The 20,787-nt window shown below is 49.1% G+C and overlaps 1 protein-coding gene across 1 annotated transcript in view; it reads right to left on the bottom strand.

Annotated features, from left to right (window-relative positions):
• Nucleotides 1-20,787, bottom strand: part of LOC135820805 (radial spoke head protein 3 homolog B-like) — a 30,024-nt gene that overhangs the window by 7,595 nt on the left and 1,642 nt on the right. Inside the window, exons 3-9 of the mRNA XM_065333850.1 lie at nucleotides 18,919-19,041; nucleotides 14,784-14,945; nucleotides 14,046-14,165; nucleotides 13,572-13,655; nucleotides 11,502-11,585; nucleotides 8,762-8,840; nucleotides 6,379-6,465 (exon numbers count right to left, since the gene is read on the bottom strand). Of these exons, the coding sequence (XP_065189922.1) occupies nucleotides 6,379-6,465; nucleotides 8,762-8,840; nucleotides 11,502-11,585; nucleotides 13,572-13,655; nucleotides 14,046-14,165; nucleotides 14,784-14,945; nucleotides 18,919-19,041 (739 nt within the window). The remainder of the gene's footprint in view (nucleotides 1-6,378; nucleotides 6,466-8,761; nucleotides 8,841-11,501; nucleotides 11,586-13,571; nucleotides 13,656-14,045; nucleotides 14,166-14,783; nucleotides 14,946-18,918; nucleotides 19,042-20,787) is intronic.

Genomic DNA, 20,787 nt, shown 5'->3' on the forward strand with positions numbered 1-20,787 from the left:
CCACTGGCGCACGCCAGTCGGTAGGGTTCTCCACGCGCTCAATGACGCCCGCAGCCTCCATGCGTTCCAGTTCACTGCGGACGTGGCCTCGGATTGGAATCGGGATGCGCCGGGCTGTGACGCAGTTGTACGGCTTAGCGTCATCCTTGAGGACGATCTCGACAGGGTCCCCGAGCATGCAGCCGGTCGTGGGGCGCACCTCTGTAGAACAGGCCTGCGGTCGTTGGATAAGCCCCATGCGGCTCGACTGGTCACGGCTGAGTAGATTGACGGGACCACTGGCAATGACGACAATAGCCATGTCATAGCTGGCATCCTGCAGCTTGGCGGTGGTTGTGAATTGGCCCTGGACGGGGAGCGTCGTGCCGTCGGGGCCCAACAGGCGTGAAACGCATGGGTCAAGGGCTGGTGGCGATGGCAGGGCTTGGTAGCTATCTAGGGTCATGATGGACAGATCTGCTCCTGTGTCGATCTTGAATGGGGTGCTGGTGCCACACATGTCCAGTGTGATCATCCATGGCTCAGACCTGGGCTGGCTGGAGCTGGAGGCAGCACTCTCAGAGTGACTCTGCTCTGTGGCTGCTCCCATGAAAATGGTGTCGACGTCATTTGCATCCAGCAGGTCGACAGTGTGAGCAGCGGTACTGGTGGCAGATCTGCATACTGTGGCGAAGTGGCCCAGCTTGCCACAAGTGCGGCACTTCTGTGATTGAGCAGGGCAGCGCGCGCGGTCTGATTTATGATCAGTCGACAAGCCACACCAACGACACTTATGGACAGTTGAATCTCTGGAGTACCGTGCTTGGCTGGACGGAGATGGCTTGGATGGCCCTTGTTTGACGGGAGGACGCCAGTCTTGTGGTTGTCGGGGTGTGTAAGCAGCCGCGGCGAGGTTCATGGGTGCTTGTAGTGCCAGCTCTTTGTTGACGGACTCGGTTTTCCGGGCAGAGGCAATAGCATCGGTGAGCGTCAAAGATGTGTGGTCTTTCAGTTGTAACTGCTTCGAGACGGCTCTGTCCGTCATATGCGCGACGAACCTGTCCCTGATCCGTTCGTCGGGCTTGTCGAAGGCACAATATTTAGCTGCAGCGCGGAGGCGGCGGACGAACTCCTCCACGGACTCTCCGGGATGCTGCGTTGTTTGCTCAAATATTGTTCTCTGGTGGATGACGTTCACGGCGGGTGTGAAGTATTTGTCCAGAGCTGCCGTGACGGAGTCGTACTTTTTCCTGGTGTCGTCCGTCAGCGGAAGAGCATCAAAGATGTTGTCGGCCTCGGCACCCATGGTATACAACAAAGTGCTAATTTGACGGGTTTCATCATCCTGATCCAACTTGGAGAGGGACCGAAAGCGCTCGAACCGTTTGGTCCACTGTGGCCACGACTGGGGAGAACTGAAGTCGAAGGAGTCTGGCAGGGGAAACTTGGCGGACGACATCGTGGTCGGTGTACTACAGGTTCCAAATCAGACTTCTGACACCATGTTGCGTTCCGAGAACGCACCTAAAACTCCAGTCTACTCTCGAGATCACTCAGATCGCAACTGACTTTATTTACAAGAACACGAGGTGATAAATCCAGAAGACTCCGGAACATAACAGCAAGCTACATGCAATAACTATGTACAGGGCAGTTCAAATCGTACGGGATTCATTGTACGCTAGATTGATTGTTCACTTAGCTAACAAACCACAACACAGGCGGAAGCACGCGGTTGACAGGTCGCGTGCGTAAAACAATACAGATTGTATATCAGTGGTTGTTGATTGCAAACCACAACAAGTACCACGAAAGTCAGAATTGTCTTTGACGCAGCGGCAGAGTGCAACGGTGTCTCGATTAACGACGAGATGTTGACCGGTCCAGCGCTGCAAAACGACGTATCCTCTGTGCTGCTGCGCTTTTGTATGGAGCCAGTTGCTCTGGTAGCGGACATCGCTGAAATGTTCCCACAAGTCGTTCTCGCAGAAAGTGACAGGAAATACCATCGTTTCCTGTGGAGGGTGGATGGAGAAGTCTGTGTGTTTGAGTGGAACCGGCTAGTGTTCGGCATAAAGGCATCCCCCTACCTGGCAGGCAAGGCGGTCAAGAAGACCCTGGAACACTTTGGTGACGGGTACTCTGCAGCAGCGGTGGAAGCCATCGACAAGTCCACGTATGTGGACGACCTGCTGAGCTCGGCTGCATCCGACGAAGCTGCGTGCAACACCCAGCAGCAAACGCAGTGTCTCCTAGCGCAGGGTGGGTTCCACTTGCGGAAGTGGTTATCGAACAGTGCAGCCGTCATGGAGTCCATCCCAGAGGCCGACCGTGCCAAGGAAGCGGTGTTAAACTTGGGTGAGCGAGATGCTCACAGCTGCCTACCAACAGTGAAGACACTCGGCGTCAGCTGGCATTCACAGTCCGACACGTTCACCTTCCGCTACCAGCAGACCAAGCAGAGCCCAACGAAGCGTTCAGTGCTGAGCGGGCTGTCGACTGTGTTCGACCCGAGAGGCCAGATCGCGCCATTCACTATCCGGGCACGCATCCTTTTCCAGGACTTGTGTCTACTTGGTGTTGGCTGGGATGAGCGACTCCCTAGCGCAGAGACGAAGAAATGGCAAGCCTGGTTCGGTGAGCTGCCAGGTCTCTCAGGAGTTCAGGCTCCACGCAGCTTCAAGGCACCAGGTGCACCAGAGAGCCAGCTGTCGGTTCACACCTTTGTTGACGCATCTGATCGAGCTATTGCCGCGTCAGCATACGTGCGTGCAGTGGACACTACCGGCAACGTCAGAGTAACTCTGGCAATGGCCAAGGCAAAGCCAGCTCCAATCCGTCGACAGAGCATCCCTCAACTTGAGCTACGTGGTGCGGTACTCGGTATCCGCGTGAGCCAGCACCTGGAGCAAGCCATCGGGATACCTATTAGCCAGCACACATTCTGGACAGACTCAATGAATGTGCTTGGCTGGATCCGCAACCACAGCAGGCGGTACAAGGTTGACATCGGCAACAGAGTATCACTCATCCAGGAAGTGACCAGCGTCAAGCAGTGGCACCACATCAGCGGCAAGAATAACCCAGCTGACAAAGCGACGCGTGGCCTACTAGCAGAGGACTTGGCCAACGACACGTTGTGGTGGAACGGTCCTGCCTTCCTCTCCAGCGCACCAGAGGATGACTGGCCCAAGCTTCCAGACTCTGTTCCGACAGCCGAATTACCTGGCCAGTTGAAGCGGATGATTGAGGCCACACTAGTCACGGTACCAGCAGAGGACGAGCAGCAAACTAGCCGACTCAACCCGGTCAACTTTAGCAGCTGGCTACGACTTGTGCGGGTCACCGCATGGTGCAAACGTTTTGCGGACAACTGCCGACACCGCCAGGCTCAGCCAGCAGACCCTACAGCGCAGCAGTCATCCAGCGCTACATCCAGCATCAGTGTCGCACGCGATGGCAGCCGTCCGACTCGCAAGGCCTTGAAGCGAAGGCACGCCCTGTCAGCAGTAGAAGTGCCCGAGCTCTCAGTGAGCGAAGTTCGCAATGCTGAATTCCACTGGTTTGCCAACGCTCAGCAGGACTCTTACAGTGACGTCATCAAGGCCCAGCGCAGCGGTCAACCATTGCCCAAGGCGCATGCACTTAGCCATCTGATGCCAGAGTGGGATGGAGACGCGAAGCCAGGGCTTCTCCGCATGAACGGGCGCCTGAAAACCGCTCATCATTTGCCCAGTGGAGCCCGGCGACCCATCATCCTGCCAGGCAAGCACCCTGTTACGGCTCTACGTATTGCGCATGAGGATGTGAAGTGCAAGCATGTGGCTGGAAAGAACCACTTACTGGCAAACCTCAACGGCGAGTTCTGGGTGGTTGGTGGTCTCGGCGCTGTCAAGGCTCACCGACGTTCCTGCCCTGGCTGCAAGTTACAGTGGGCCAAGCCAGCTGAGCAGTTGATGGCGCCGTTGCCAAGCTTCAGAACAGCAGAACCTGTACGTGCGTTTCACCGAGCGGGCGTGGATTTCGCAGGGCCATTCCTGACGAAGCAAGGTCGTGGCAGGGTCAAGACCAAGCGCTATCTGTGCGTCTTCACCTGCCTCCAGTCAAGAGCAGTGCACCTGGAGATGGCATACTCCCTCGACACTGATGGTTTCCTGCTGGCTCTGAGTAGATTTGTGAAGCGACGCGGTCGACCGGCTCTGATTGTGTCGGACAACGGCACAAATTTCGTAGCTGCGGAAAAGGAGTTGCGGGATGCAGTCGAGCAGCTGAATTCCGGCAGAGTGAGCGCTGCACTCGCATCGGAGCACATCGAGTGGCGTTTCAACCCCCCACAGGCGCCCCATCATGGGGGCGTGTTTGAGTCGATGGTGAAGTGCGCCAAGCGTGCGTTGCGTGGAATCCTGGAGCACGGAGACTGCACAGACGAGGAGCTGAGTACGGCGTTCATAGTTGTGGAAGCATTCCTCAACACCAGGCCGCTCACGACGATGAGCTCAGATCCGAGTGACCTCACCCCACTCACGCCACAGCATTTCCTCACCAGCCATGCCGACCTGTCGCTGGCACTTGAGGAACTGGCTGATCAAGCTGATCGCGTGAATCCAAGACATCGCTGGAAAGCAGTTCAGCGACTGAGTAAGGACGTCTGGGACAGGTGGCTGAAGGAGCTCGTCCCAGCGCTCAACCTGCGTCAACGATGGCGCAATCTGCACCGCAATGTACGTGTTGGTGAAGTAGTGCTATTCTTGGAACCTGGCACTCCAAGAGGGAAGTGGCCGCTCGCAAGAATACTGCAAGTGTACCCAGGCAAAGATGGCAACGTACGGGTGGTCGACATTCTCGTCCGCGGCAAGACCTACCGCCGACCAATCAATGTGCTCGTCCCACTGGAGGTGGATTCTGAGTAAGCCACCAGTACTGTGCTCGTTCTGCAAGAGGTGGATTCTGAGTATGCTGTGTTAGTGTTAGTATTGTGCTCGTTCTGCAAGACGTGGATTCTGAGTATGCTGTGTTCGTATGAGCTCGTTCCGCAAGAGGTGGATTCTGAGTAAGTTATGTTATCTCTATTGCCTCACTCAATCACTGTTCGTGAGGGAGGGTGGTGATGTACAGAACTATCACATGTCACATGTTGCACGTTGATACTATTAGTGTATTGTAGTTACGATTTGTGTACAGAACTGTCACATGCTGCAAGGGCAGTGTGCGAGATTTATGAGTGTCAGTTGTCATATTGTCAAGGAGGGAGTGTGCGAGATTTACGAGTGTGATTTTGAGTGTGATTGGACAGGACACTGCGCTGAAATAGAATGAGTGTTGTTGGGATAACATCATTTACGAGTGTGTTGTTACAATACAGTGTTTGTTGTGCGTGTTTGTCGGATACGCCGATATAATCACTTGCATAGATAATACTTACGTTGTTGCTTGCATTCTCGCTCTCCACAGCAACTCCATTGCGTGCTGCGTTCTATGTATTCCTATTCTGTACACTGACTCTCTCTGACAGGGTTTGCTGTCACCCTGTCTCTGGGCGCAAGCACCCTCTGACAGACCAAACTGATTTGCTTCATCTCCACAATATTTATCTCCTTTCGATTTGAATTTCTGTTTGTTCTGCACTCTGATTTTTCCTTGTTGCACCTGCGCTTTTGTACGCGGAACTTTGCTGTCGCCATCGCGTCGCCATTATTTATATCCATGGTTACGTGGTGGTATGACTCATCGATGCATCATGCGCGCATGATATGATCATTCTTCTTTTCTACTCGTACACTTCGATATGCATGCACGCACACTGATGTACACGTAGACTACACGTAAGCCAATGCACGCACGCGAGCACGTTTCGCTGAGGACAGCGATTTGAGAGAGAGAGTTTGTCAAGTTTGAGAGAATGGTGGTTAGCTTCTTGCCCAGATTAGTGACAGTTGTGGTTGTTGTTTGCCTTTGCGTTTTCCGGGTTTCATTCTCTGCATTTTTAGTTGTGTTCCATGTCTGCATGTTGTTTTCCGAGTGTCAGTTCACTACACCAGAGTTCGAACAATTAGAATTTAATACAGTCTTCACCGAAAGGGAAAGAGTCCTAAACATACATGGTATGGCCAAAGAGTCCATAATTTATGGACTCTCGGTATGACCTAGGCCCAAGGGCTTGTACGATGAAGCTTTGTGATGTTCGAACAAACCCTGGGCTTATGCGCGGGCATGGGCGTATACGCGGGATTCTACGGTATTGTATTGTACTGCATCGTATAAAATTGTATGTTACTATTTGGCATTCCCAACAGAGCCTAAAGTCTTCTTATAGGGTGCCCAAGATGAACACATGTGTTTTAATGATTATTGCAAAGGGATTCGGGGAGCTCGTTGAAGCGGCAGTCAGCTTATGCTTACCATCCAGGACGTCTTCCACGGCAAACCTCTCCTCCATGATTGATTGTACGTGGTCCATTAGCTCAGGCATGAATACCACCTCCACCTCTGTACACAGTGCAGCACAGCAGAGCACAGCGCAGCACAGCCGAGCATAGAAAACAAGAAGAAAAAGTAAAACACTGTCGTTGACAAGCGCACATTGAAGCCCCATTCCCAGGCACCTAGCTCGCACATCTGTGGTGTGGTGACTATGTGCCAGAGTGTGTGGTGTGGTGTGGTGACCATGTACCACCGGCAACCTCATCCATTTTACGTGTTATCCCTGTGTAGTACTAAAGTATAACCTGGTTTAAGCGACCACCCCATGGTGCAAGCAAAAGCGGTCGTTAAAGCCAGGTGGTCTTTAGAACCAGGTCCCACAGTGTCTGTGCAGAACTGCCGGTGCATGGAAAACGGTCGTTAAGAGCAGGTGGTCGCTAAACCCAGAGGTCGCTTACACCAGGTTTTACTGTAGTACGTATGACGGCCATTTCCCGGTATGGTGACCCGACTACGCCGACTACACATGAGCTACGTCCATGATTCCCACAGCTAAACCTATGACACATTAATCATCCACTTCCTCAAACAGGCTCTGCATGATAATAGCAGGGATACGTGGCATACACGAATAACGTATGGCTGTGAGCACTGCAGTTCTGCTCAATGAAATCCAGTCGTGTCACTCAAGCTTGCGCCTTGCACCATTTCGGAGCTCAGTGTTGGCAGGTCTAGGGCTGTGCAACACACGGCGCATACTTGAGTGACACGACTGGATTTCATTGAACAGTACCATACATCGTCATTACACTCAGTAGCAGCTGAAGCGGCCAATGTGCCGTGGTTGGCTATCACCCCTTTCTCGCACATTCCGTGCCAATTGGTCATGGACCACGAGTTGAGTGAAACGAGAGAGCTTGGAAGCTCAGGGCCCTACGCTATGCTGTTTTGCCTTGATGACCTAGACAAATAAAAGCATAGGGATGTTATAAATTCTTTAAAAAAATTCTTTTTTTAACCTTTTGAGCACGACGCTACCTGAATGCCGCCCCACGTCAACACCTGCAAAAATCGCGTTTTTCCTATGAAAGTAGTAGCTGTTCAAGGATCGATAACTTTACCTTCCTTTGGACGAATTCCACGATCTTGAGCTTCCTGCAAAGGTCTTGAGGCGAGGAACAAAATAGTTCCAAGCTCAGCTCGGAGCGACACCAAAAGCCCATGCTACAGTCTGGCAAACTTCACGCACGCGCTCGACAGACTTGAGCACGGCCAGGAGATCAAATCCTCAGCTGCCATTTCACTCTTCTTGCTCGTATCGAGCTCAAATTTTTTTGAGGACTCCCCAGATCCTCTGCCATCATTTGAATCTAGTTTCCATGGCAGCAGATAGCGCGAAAATGATCGAAAATGGAGAATACGCGTTCTGCAGAGTTCGCAAAAAAATCGATTTGAATTTGCCGTGTCGAGTCGCATATCTCAACAACCCGGGGTCGTATCGCTTCGGCGATTGTTTCTATCGCAAGCTGAGAGTTTTCTCTTGCAGATACATATTTCGATCGTGAGAATCGGCCAAGAATTGACCGAGTTACGATAGTTTGAACTCACGCGGTTCATGCAAATCGCGTTTGTAAGCTATGTACACTCACGACGTAATAATACGTCATGCGTGGGTGCAGTGACACTGTACGTGACGTATTAATACGTCATGCGTGCTCAAAGGGTTAAAGACATAACCTGGGATTCCAACCCGCACTATCGCGCGCCCTGCATGCATCCCCGATACACTTCGCATACATACTAATTCTTCCAAGTTGCTTCACGTTATGATCTTGCATTTGAAAGCCCTATTTGAATATGCATTGTGGCCAGCCGTCTTTGATGGTACGGTACGGTATGGGATAGGTATGGGACAGGTACGATCGAGGGTAATACGACACCGTCTACCGCCTTGATGACGGCAAAAAAAGCATAGGGATGGTATAAATTTTTCAATTCTATTATTTTTTCAGGCATATCCTGGGATTCAAAACCGCACTATCGCCCTTCATGCATTCCCCCATACACTTCGCATTCATACCCATTCTTCCAAGTTGCTTCACGTTATGATCTTGGGTTTGAAAGCCCTATTTGAATATTGCGACCAGCTGTATATGTGGCCAGCTGTGTTTGATGGTACGGTACGGTACGGGACAGATACGGGATAGCGCCAGGCGTGACACAAACAAACAAACACACACACAAATACCAAATTAAAGCTGTGTGGACCCTGGCTAGCGTCAGACGTTACTGAAGTAACGTCTTCTGCATAGCTACGGGAATAAAATAAATAAATAAATAAATACCCAACACAGCAGCGTACCTGTTAGAGCCGGATCAGCAAAGAATCCCTCATTGTCCAGCTGCCCAAATACGCTTGGAATCAGGTCTCCAACATAGCCCTGTTGGTGTAGGGAGAGAGAGAACAATAATTATTAAGAATAGAAGGGTAGGGTGCGAGAGAAATATGGCACAATAGACATACCAGTACTGGCATCCATGGAAGTGTGTGAAAAGAAGAAGAGGTTTAGAAGATAGGGAGGGCAAAGACACATCGAGAGAGAACACTAGGAAAGAGGAAAGGAGAAGTCAAGGACAACTTAACCCATAAAAGGCTGACACCCAGGCTCTGCACTCCTTATGTGGCATTGAAAAAGACTTATATATGTGAGCGGACAAGGTAGAAATGGAACGTTAACTGCAGTCTGGCAAAAACTGTTTTTTTGCATGAAGGTCACCTACAACTATCTGTTTTTCAGATCCCAAAGTTTCAGGCTGATACTATGGTGGGAAGTGCCTTACATTCACCATTTTCTAGATGCCGGTCAGTATTTTAACGTCTGTTTCGGGATGATTTAAACAGTCCACCCTTCAGTACAACCAAACCACTGAAAAAAACCCATTATCTTGGCCTGTATTTCTCCACAAGTGTATATCAGTGTGAAAGATGAGCTGATCACACACATGGACTCGTTTGAGGTGTAACAAAGCAACAAAACCACATAACTAGAAACAGCCGGAGCCGAAAAATCAGCTCCAGAGTAACTCGTGATGCAAGGCAAAATAATAGGACTGTTGAAGCTGGTACTCAATCCACACATCAAATACCACTACACACATGTCAAAATAGAAGAATTTGGCGGACAAATGGTAATTCCAGTGCGTTCTTGCTTCAGCCATGTGTGCACGCTCTCATCGTATACTGTTGGCGACCTCGGACTCTGCTCTAATGCATTGAGGCTCCCGACGACTGAGCGGCGCACCTTGGTAATAGTTTGTAACATTTTGGCAGGAGACAGACAGCTCTTGAACACACAGCATCGAAATAATATTCCGGAGACGCACCACCAATACGGTGCCCATTGGCGAAGCAGGACGAGTCCACAGACTTGAGAAACTGTACTTAACGTAACGTTACACATCAGTCCGCAATCCGAGGCCCGATTTGACTTCTTTCCACTCAGCTCATGTTCACCAGCCTTGACCATTCTGTGTATCTCAATTCTTAAAACACTCATTTCCAGACAGTGCACGATGCAGGTCTGCCACTTGCATCCAATACATTCGGCAACAGCTAGCTAGTTGTTCTGGGCTATTAAGTCCCTGCATACAATCCCCTGTGGTGCACGACGCTATTGTTTCTTCAGCTCCTGCGCTGTGTGCTTCAGAGCTCTGAAGTCGGTTCGGCGTATACATTCAGTACAACTCAGCATCCACAGGAACGTTCCCCTTCATTGGCGTTATCATCATCACTGCTGTCACCACGTTCGCCTGCATCCGAAAGATCCATCTCATTTGTTCCCTATGTCTTTTTGTACCGCGCTGAAGCCAGCAGCAAACAAAACGCTGATCGGCACGTCGTTTTCGGCGTAGTGGAAGACGCTCCCGACTACTACCTGACTCAGAAACGCTCTCAGAATCAGAGAAGCTCTCAGCACCTGACATCAGGCTATCAGCTGATCGCCGTCACCTCCAAATTCGCCCGTCAATACGCCACCCGTCGCACAACTAGCTGCCATATCTTCCCAAGTTCAGCCATAACGGATTCACTTCAAATTTTCAGTGCTGGACCTTGAAGCCCTGTGCTGAGCGAGGCACAAGCGCTTGATGCAAATAGAGCCCTCTAACCCAGGTAAAAAATATGCCACAGTTTGCCAAACTTCAAACGCCTGTATCTCAAAATGATGTCATGCAGCTAACGTTCCATTTCTACCTTGTCCGCTCACATATATATATAAGTCATCAGCGCCTTGGCGTCATTTTCAATGACGTATATATATATTTCTTTAGCGCTGAATGGGTTTTAAAGGGAAGAGAAGCCAGCGCCCCCTAGGAATCATCTGGAAGTGTTGTTTTGTGTGGTGACGTGGCGAAGCTGCCGGTGCAAGGGCAAAGGCACGGCATAAAGCCCGAGTCCTACTTCATTTTGTGTATGTACGGGAAACGCATCATAATTGCCCGTTGCGGCGAAAAAGTTGACTGGAGCTCAATGGGACGTATGCATCAATTTCCCGCCGTTAGGTTTTGCGGTGCAAGTCCACTACAACCGTACACACTGTGATACCAGCTCTGCATAAAAGATCATGAACTTTGTAAGGTCGTACTCATACTTATAGATGTGCTAGAGTGGGTTGTGCCTGCCAAGCATGGGGCAACTTGCCCCGCAAAAAGGTGATAGCCATCTTAAACGCATACCTCCCATTGTTTGGCCCATCGCGTGGCTGTCGCCCGTGCACGCATTGTGAATCGTTCCACGTGTGCCAAGCGGAGAGTACGAATCAGGTATAACTCATACTCAATCTTCGGAGCTCAGAGTGCCTGGACGAACCGATGGCAATGAGGCCTAGTGAAGAACAATGAATGTTTCAACCGACTCAAAGCACCAGAGTCAGGGTGCTCTAACACAACACACTGGTGAGCTTTGCATGAGGGCAGATAGCCTTGCAGCACACACGGGCCAGACACAGTGCTCAACCAAGACACTGAGGAGGCGATGGAGGAGAATGCTCCATGTCATTGGTCTAAAGGACTGAGAAGAAAGTACTCAGTACCGTAGTACTTACAGTTGCGAATGCAAGCATAGCCACCTTGGCCGCCGTCTCCTTCTGCAGCTCGTTGGCCTTGAGCATTTGCTGCCGGCGGTCCTCCTGAGCAACAGATAGACAGACAGACACACACACACAGGCACACACAAACACACCCATACACACACACACACACACACACACACACACACACACACACACACACAGGCACAGGGACACAGACATACAGCATACAATGAATAGATGCCAGTAAGATAAAGATTGGTTGGAAATAAAACCATCCGAAATTCTTGCCACATTACAACAAAAGAAACTAATGCAGGAGTGTACCGAACTGTCACATTTGCATGCTAAGCCCGATGAAAACTACTCACTAGACTTCTAAAATAACATGAATCACGGTTTGTATGATGTCTCCTAGGATCCACAGTACATGTACACAATGTAGGCTTCCCTGCAAGCGAGTTGCATACCGTATATTCTCTATTATAAGCACAGGTCTCCATTACTAGCACAGTCTCTAATACTAGCACACTGTGAGCACCTTTCGAAACATTATAAGCACAGTCTCTATTATTAGCACGGTCATGGTGGAAATCAATGCTGCATGCATGATATCTAGCATGTATTTCTTCTTGCTCTCTATGGATGTATTGGTTGAAAAAATATAAGCACGGCCTCCAATATAAGCACGGTCTCCAATATAGGCGCGGTCTCCAATATAAGCACGGGGTAGAGGGGTGTTGAAAAAATATAAGCACGGGGTAGAGGGCTGTTGAAAAAATATAAGCACGGCGATTATAATAGAGAATATACGGTACCCAGTTTGAGATGTCTATGTAAAGATGCGCATGCATCGATGCATGTTCTTTCCGTTGTACAAACATCGTTAACCTTTCTGCACCTATCACGCCAAAATTACAAAAACGTTAAACTTTCCGGATTTGCAGTATCTTATCAAACACGCCCAAGCATGAAATCCTAATCTGACCAAAACCCTGGGCGGGTCCACGAAAGCCCTGGGCTGGTCCACCAAAACCCTGGGCTGGTCCACAAACCTAGCCTAGCCTATCCACAAAACCTGATCTTGTCCACCTAACGTGGGCTGGTCCATAAACACAGGCTTATCCACAAAACATGGGCTGATCCGCTAAACCTAGGCTTATCCACAAAACCTGAGCTAGTTCGCAAAACCTAGGCTTATCCACAACACTTGGGCTGGTCCACCAAAACCCTGGGCTGGTCCACAAAACCTGAGCTGGTCCACCAAAACCTGGGCTGTTCTACCAAAACCTGGTCCTTTCCACAAAACCTGATCTTGCCACAAAACCTGTGCTTCTCCACACAACCTGGGCTGCTTCACCATAACCCTGGACTGGTCCACAAACCAAGGTTTATCTGCATAACCCTGGACTGGTCTACCATAACCCGAGTTTGTACACCAGAACCTGGGCTAGTCTACCAAAATCCTGGGCTGGTCTACCAAAATCCTGGGCTGGTCTACCAAAATCCTGGGCTGGTCTACCAAAATCCTGGGCTGGTCTACCAAAATCCTGGGCTGGTCTACCAAAATCCTGGGCTGGTCTACCAAAATCCTGGGCTGGTCTACCCGGCAAAATCCTGGGCTAGTCTACCAAAATCCTGGGCTGGTCTACCAAAATCCTGGGCTAGTCTACCAAAATCCTGGGCTAGTCTACCAAAATCCTGGGCTGGTCTACCAAAATCCTGGGCTGGTCTACCAAAATCCTGGGCTGGTCTACCAAAATCCTGGGCCAGTCCACCAAAACCTGAGCCGGTCCACCAAAACCTGGGCTGGTTCACCAAAACTTAAGCTGGTCCTTTTAAAATTAACCTGTCTGGCCAGCTGCAATCAGAATGGCCGGCGGAAACTCCTCGATAGGCTCCTGCAGCCGTTGGTCGATCTTATATAAAAATCAATCAATGAAAAATCACGGTTCGCGTGAGACTCGCCTGCAGGCCAAGTTCTCCACATCCGCAGGAACGCCACCACCCCCAAGGATCAAGGCGCAGATGTCGCTCCTGGAGCAATCAATCAGTCAAGCAAAAAAGCAATTCTGAGTTCCATACCTTCTCTTGCTGATGCCGTCTCTCCTTCTCCTCCAATCGCTGTGCCTCGAGTAACTCGGCTTGCCGTAGCTCCTCAAACTCACGCTGCAGGCAAACATGACAGAGAGCATGCATGTGTGAGCAAGTCGCAAACAAACGTAACGGCAGATGGAGTGCTCACACGTGCTCACACGTGCACACACGCACACGCACGCACACACACGCACGCACGCGCGCACACACACACACACACACACACACACACACACACACACACCGGCATGCATTAATCGCAAGCAACGGGGAAGAGGACCCAATTCGATCGGAGGGGTGCTTGTGGGCAAACACTGTGCCGCTGTAAAGCCACTAGCACCCACCACATCACACACAACGTATAAAAGGCTACGACACGGCTGGACCAAAATAAAAACTGCCTCCACCCTATCTCTGGGAACTGGTCTGGTCCACATATCTTCCATTATCCTGCTTGCTCACCTGTCTTTCCTTGAGTGAAACGAGCTCTTCCTCCTCCATTACTTCGATCAACGCTTGCTCCATGGACTTGGCGACAAGGACGGACACGAGTGGCTTGCACTCTATTTCAAAGTCGAACAGCTGCATTGGAACATGTCCACGTATGCACACACACACACACGGCGACGTTTCCGCACACCCACACCCATATAGACACCCATAATACATCTAATACAGAAAATCCAGTTCAAGAGCAGTCAACTCAAGATGAAGTGGACGCTTTCCTTTCCTCACTTCCTACAAATCCAAGCACAATGACAGGGGCATCGGAATCAGTGCGGCAATAGTGGCCAAATCCGCACCAATAATTTTTATCCTGTGTTTTTTGGAGCAATGAAATAAAGGCTACTGGGGCCCAAGTTTCCTAAAGGTTTCCCGGGGGACGCCCCCCCCCCCCCGCAACCACACATTTTCAGGGTCGCACCAATGTAGAGTGCCTTCCAATGCCCCTGAATGCCCCTGAATGATTGATCAATACAGCAATCACCTCGTGATCATCCAATGACATCATGTAATCACTAGGTAGTAATCACACAATGACAACATGAACTCACACAATGACATCATGTTGTCAACCAATGATATCACAAGATCAACCAATGACACGGTGTGATCAACCCGCGGCCTAGTGTGATCAACCAATGGCATCATGCTATAAAGCAATGACGTAATGTAATCACCATATTTGGAACAACTTACATCGCCGGGGTAAATCTGCGTCTCCTGATCGATGCCCGTCTTTGCCGGCACGTAGACCGGGGTGGGTGGCCGATCGATCCGGTCGTCCGTCTGGACTTCCACGTCCCGCTCCTCTATCGCCTTGCCCAGTTCGTACAGGTATGCGTCGGTCTGAACTGTTTCATGTACACCGCAGTCAAGGACAACAGTGTGAGGCATGCATCGAATTTTCTTCTGCCTGCAATAAACTGCTCAGGTTCTACTGTAAGACCAGTAATCTTAAAGGGGCACTCCGGCTTCATTTTCGACGCCGAGTTTTCGATGCCAAGACGAAGGTTGGTGAAAGAGAAGACCCCTCGGACAAGAACGAGTCTCCAGAAGCGATCGAGTCGAGCAGGAAGACGACTTTTGAATTTCGCCGAGCGAGCGCTGATGACGTAATGAGGAATTAGCTTGCCAGTGGAAATGCATCTGCGCACATACATTTCACATACTTTTTGGCCAATTTTCAATCGAAGAGGAGGTTGTTTTCTATGTTCTTTCAACGTCGTGAGCGATCCCGTCTTCTATACCCTTCCAGGTACCCTGAAGGTCCTCCAGAGGGGAATTTATCTCCAGCAAAGCGTTGTTGATCCGCTAAATTGTTCTCGAGACGTATTCACCCAGTGCAGTGCTGACAAATGTAGAATGTTGAATCTGTGATAATTGTCGACGATGGACAGAAAGGTTGATAGCCGCTGTCGCAGGGAAAGTGAAGCTGCTGAAAGTAACAACGGGGAGCTTGTTAGCATCACTTGATCAAAGCAGCTAGACGGAATCGGGGAGTACTGACTATTTGTCTCGCCCTCAGTTTAGTGAATTTTATGATCAGAAAATTTTTCGATCAGGATCCCTTCTACAAGATGTGTAGTACAGGTGATTTCTGAACTTGACGATATGGAGACCGACCAGTAGACCTACCAACAACGTGTACCTGCAGGAAATTCACCCAAGGCTATTGCTAATGCTATCCTCTTCAGTGGCTGTTGTTTTTTTAGTAAAAATATGTTCACTTCTCTCAACATTCTCCTGCATGGCGGCAAGAAGGTGCGCTATGGAATTCAACGCCACAATCTTCGCCTAGCTGTAGATGAAGCATGGTCAAGTCATGGCAGTACATATACTTGAACCAGATGAGAAATTGAAGTTCATTTGTGATGCGAAGTTTGACAGCCCCAGTGACCGAGTCAAGCGTTGAATCCGAGATGGTCTTGGAATTATGCACATGGATACTACCAGAAATAATGGTGGCATGAACCATTGTGGAATGGGACAGCTCACGGAGAATACTGGAATAGCTCAAGTATCTCTAGGCGATTGTAAATCCTGTTCTTGCTGATCCATGTACAATGATGGGAACATGCATTTCTGTTTTCTACATATTTGCTATCTACTGTACTGTGGTATTACAGTTGCAGGTCCCTTATATAGAATTATGTTCAACCCCCCCCCCCCCCCCCCCCACACACACACATAAATATGAACTAACAATTTCACTGTTGGACTCGCCGGCGGCTAGAGAGCAAAGGATTAATTTACAGCAAAGAAAAGGACCAGGGAACTACAAGTTACGCTATGATGTACACGAACAATTTCACTGTATTTGAAATAATTTTGTTTGATACCCTGAGAACTCTGAAACTTTGCAGCACTGTGGATTATATGTGGATACAACATTTATGGAAGGAACACATAGTTCAAATAATTATAGCACTGAATTGTTGAGATTGTGAGCACATTCCAATCAGTACTCTACATATTTATAAGCGTTGGCAATCGTTAGGAATAGGTCATGAGTTGTCAGAGTGCTCTAGTATATGAGAGAATGTTTTGTTTGTCTAATCGACGGCTAGTTTGAAGCCAGAGTTGTTTGAACTTGCTTCAGTCGACTTGATTCTGGACAGTAGTCGAAGGAGTACTATGAAGTATACACCAGGCGTAGTCTGTAAGGTATCTCGTGAGAATTCTGTCGGTACACATCAGGTATCAGCTTGCAAAGATGGCTCCTCTCTGTTTCTTGAAAGCCTGTATAGTTGGACTGTGGCTCCAGCGATTCCCTTCTCAGAGCAGGTACCATACCCAATACGGTCAATGCATATTGGACAGACCTGTGTGCACAACAGAAATAGTGGAGAGAAATCTCTCAGCTCATGAACACATCAGTGAAGTTTGAACTGCCGTTGTTTGTGGCCATCAGTATAAACCTATCGACTATAAGAATAAAAACCTCTATAACTACAGCTGGGGCCATGGAATTATAAAGCATCTAACTTAGGGAACTGCCAATTCTGGTAGGAGTTGCGTTAGAGGCCTGCAATTCATGATGGCTATCATATGTTGCATTGACCAGAGATCATAATAAAACTTCCATGCCACATTGAAACACGCACTACTTTCGAGTACTTTGGTATCCCCCACCAAATGGGCATTCGTTCCCGGGGTGGCAGGCGTCACCATTCGTTATGCCTGGATCAGATTTCATTGACCCCAACTGTCATGAAGAATCATTTTTACTTTGACTGGATTTCAGTACAAGTTAGTTGTAGAACTGCAGAATAAATTTTGTTGTATTTGGGCAACCATTTCTCTACAAACGCTCTATTTGGAAGAAAAAAAAATTATAAAATACATGTCCAAATTCCACATCTACCCAAATCGGAATACTTGATCACGTATTCAGTCCTACACGGAATGTTTAGAAAACGCCAGGGAATAGGAATTTGCTAACGAGAACTCCAGGCCAGGGTACTAGCATAAGAACAAAACAAGATAAAAACTCACCAGTATACTTGTAGTAATTCATGTCGGTGTAATATTCACGATAAGCAACGAGGCACCCTCCGATTTGGTCAAGCTGCTTTGAAGTCTGGTTGTTCAGGTGATACAAGCGGGCTCCCCGTTGTTACTTCCAGCAGCTTCACTCTCCCTGCGACAGCGGCTATCAGCCTCTCTCTCCATCGTCGACGATTATCACAGATTCAACATTCTACATTTATCAGCACTGCACTGGGTGAATATGTCTCGAGACGAATTTAGCGGATCAACAACGCTTCGATGGAGATAAATTCTCCTCTGGAGGACCTTCAGGGTACCTGGAAGGGTATAGAAGACGGGATCGCTCACGGCTTTGGGAGAACATAGCAAACAACCTCTTCTTCGATTGAAAATTGGCCAAAAAGTATGTGAAATGTATGTGCGCAGATGCATTTCCACTGGCAAGCTAATCCCTCATTACGTCATCAGCGCTCGCTCGGCCGAAATTCAAAAGTCGTCTTCCTGCTCGACTCGATCGCTTCTGGAGACTCGTTCTTGTTCGAGGGGTCTTCTCTTTCACCTACCTTCGCCTTGGCATCGAAAACTCGACGTCGAAAATGAAGCCGGAGTGCCCCTTTAACGAACAGTTAATTCTAACGATTTAACGGATTTAAAAAACCCGTTAACATTTGAAGTCGTTATGTACAAAACGATATGTACATGTACAGTCATTTGCCGGTTTTGAGACGGAATTCGTTAGAATTTCACCTCGCTAACCCACAAAAATCCGGAGATCTTTAACTTTAATTGACGTCAAAACATAATATTACAGTAATCTACAGTCCTTACCAGAGTAATCCGACCTTGTGAATACAATAGTGTGGCGGGGAGGGGCTACGCTTTCCTGGCACCACACAGACCACTCTGCGTACTTCACAGGCGCGTGCGCCGGTGCCCTTCAACGGGGGTTCTGGGGGACCTCCCCCGGGAAAATTTTTCAAAAAATGAAGCAAAATCCTGCATTTTGAGCGAAAAAAGGGGGGTTCCGGGCACCCAGGAACCAATACGGGGCACGCGCCTGCTTCAGCGTGGCACTACTTTATTCATGAGGTTGGAGTTCTATTCTCTGCCGGCCAGAACTGCAGTATCCCAGGGTCATGATGTCGCGGCGACCTATTCGTGAATGGCAACTCCTCTAACAGCGTGCAACATAGGCCCACGCTGATCGATTAAAATCAAAATCAAAAAGACTACACAACCTCTTGCTAAAAAGTTATAGCTGTTAGTGTTGGACACGAACTAAGGATAACACGTAACATTTCGGTCCTTTCTTTTATAAATACCGCATAATGTGATTGAGGATATGTTTTCGACCCTCCACGGCATCCGGTGTGCGTGGCCGTTGCTGCTCTGTCTTTTTCCTCCTAGCCAGCGCTCTCCGTCGGATCTCCTGCTGTCGTTGTATCTCCACCGGGTCAGGCTGGGTCTGTGATGCGGCAGCAACACACACACACACACACACACACACACACACACACACACACACACACACACACACACACACACACACACACACACATACACCCACACCAAGTGTTGCCGCGACAGGCAGAGGCCGGACAGACACGAGAGAACACATAGAACAAAAATGACACAGGGAGCAATAGAGTTGTGCTGCTGTTGGTGTTTGAAATCTATATTCTCGCAATAGTCCGTGGCCAATAAGCCCATTGCCAAATATGGAAGGTATGAGTAATGCATGTGAGCACGCTGGGATCTGCAATGCACTGTTCAACATCCCAGACGACCACACCCAGGTGGCTGCACGGGGTGTTTACGGTGCAAATTACGTCATTGTGCAGTGGGCTTATAAGAGATTGTCGTTGCTGTCGTTGTTGCTGCTGCTCTTGCTTCCGCTGCCATTGTCTTCATCAATACAGTCAGTGCTTGGTTTCGTGATTTTTAAATACTTGGTCCGTTTCATCGCAATTGTCGCTTATCTCCCACACACCTTTTGACAGGTAAAACCCAGTCCTATCTCGATATCTAACTCACATTCGTTTGGGAGGTTGTGATGGCAAGATCAGAGGAGCCAGAAAGAAAAAAACCATCGCGACTAGCGCCAGTGGCATCGCGATTCATACAATTTTGATGGAAAAGTGGGAAACTTTTCGCTGCAGTGAATGCACTGCAGTGAATGCACACATTCACTGCAGCGAAAAGCCAAGCGCAGCTCAAAGACTGGAACTGTAGCAGGGGAAATCGACATCCTGACCTGGAGAGCGTGACAGTCACGGCGAGGCCAGCCAGCTCAGTTGTTTGAACTGCAATGTTTGAACTGCAATGACCTGGTATTCTTTGCAAGCCTGCAAACTGATGGCGAGATGGTGGCAAAGAAGACATTGTCCGACCTGGCAGCGGCAGCACAAGAGTCGTGGTCAGCGTATCCAGCAGAGCGTATGACAGCTGTCTGGAGAGGGATGTGTGCCTGATTCAAAAACATTGTTGAACACACAGTACTGTAGTGACAGACGGGTCACGCTGCGCTGCCCACGTTCCTCCAAGTGCCAAAGTGACAACCACGACTGTTCCTTTCCCGTCGCTGCTATACGCCAAGCGGAGAAAGCAAGAGATACGGTACTCTACGCTAGCAGCTATACACACCAGTGAATGTGAGCTCAAGTGGCATCAGCTCGAGTGATACATACAGAGCCAGAGTCGGATAAACTAAAGCCTGAGTGCAAGAAGGCGCTCCGTCGCTGTTTTCTTTTGTACATTTTTTGTAACCTTGCTTCCTTTCTTCGACTTGCTTCATCAGATTCCATCGCTGAATTTATTTCTTGTGGCGGACAGGAATCCTGTATCATGCTTCTTCACTATGCGTATTGGAAATTTCACAGAGCGGTAAAAAAACTCCTGTTCTTAGTTGCGATAGATAAGCGACAATTGCGATGGAACGGACCAAGTACAGTAATAGAGATGACCAAACCCAATATCTATGACCACTCGCAAGGGTGTCAGAAGGTCACGATTTTGGGGTGATAAAGTCGTCCAACTATTAAAAGTGCCCATCCTGCATGGGGGCTTGACCGGAACACTTGAAAAGCAGACAAACTTTTAGAGTCCATACTTTTAATTAAATCATTGCATTTTATTCATTCATAGGGCTCCCGAGGCAAAAAAAGTGGTACGACCAATTCCGTAGTATCCTCAGCATGTCCGTCGCCCCGTG

Source organism: Sycon ciliatum, chromosome 7, assembly GCF_964019385.1.
Source record: "Sycon ciliatum chromosome 7, ocSycCili1.1, whole genome shotgun sequence".
NCBI lineage: Eukaryota > Metazoa > Porifera > Calcarea > Leucosolenida > Sycettidae > Sycon > Sycon ciliatum.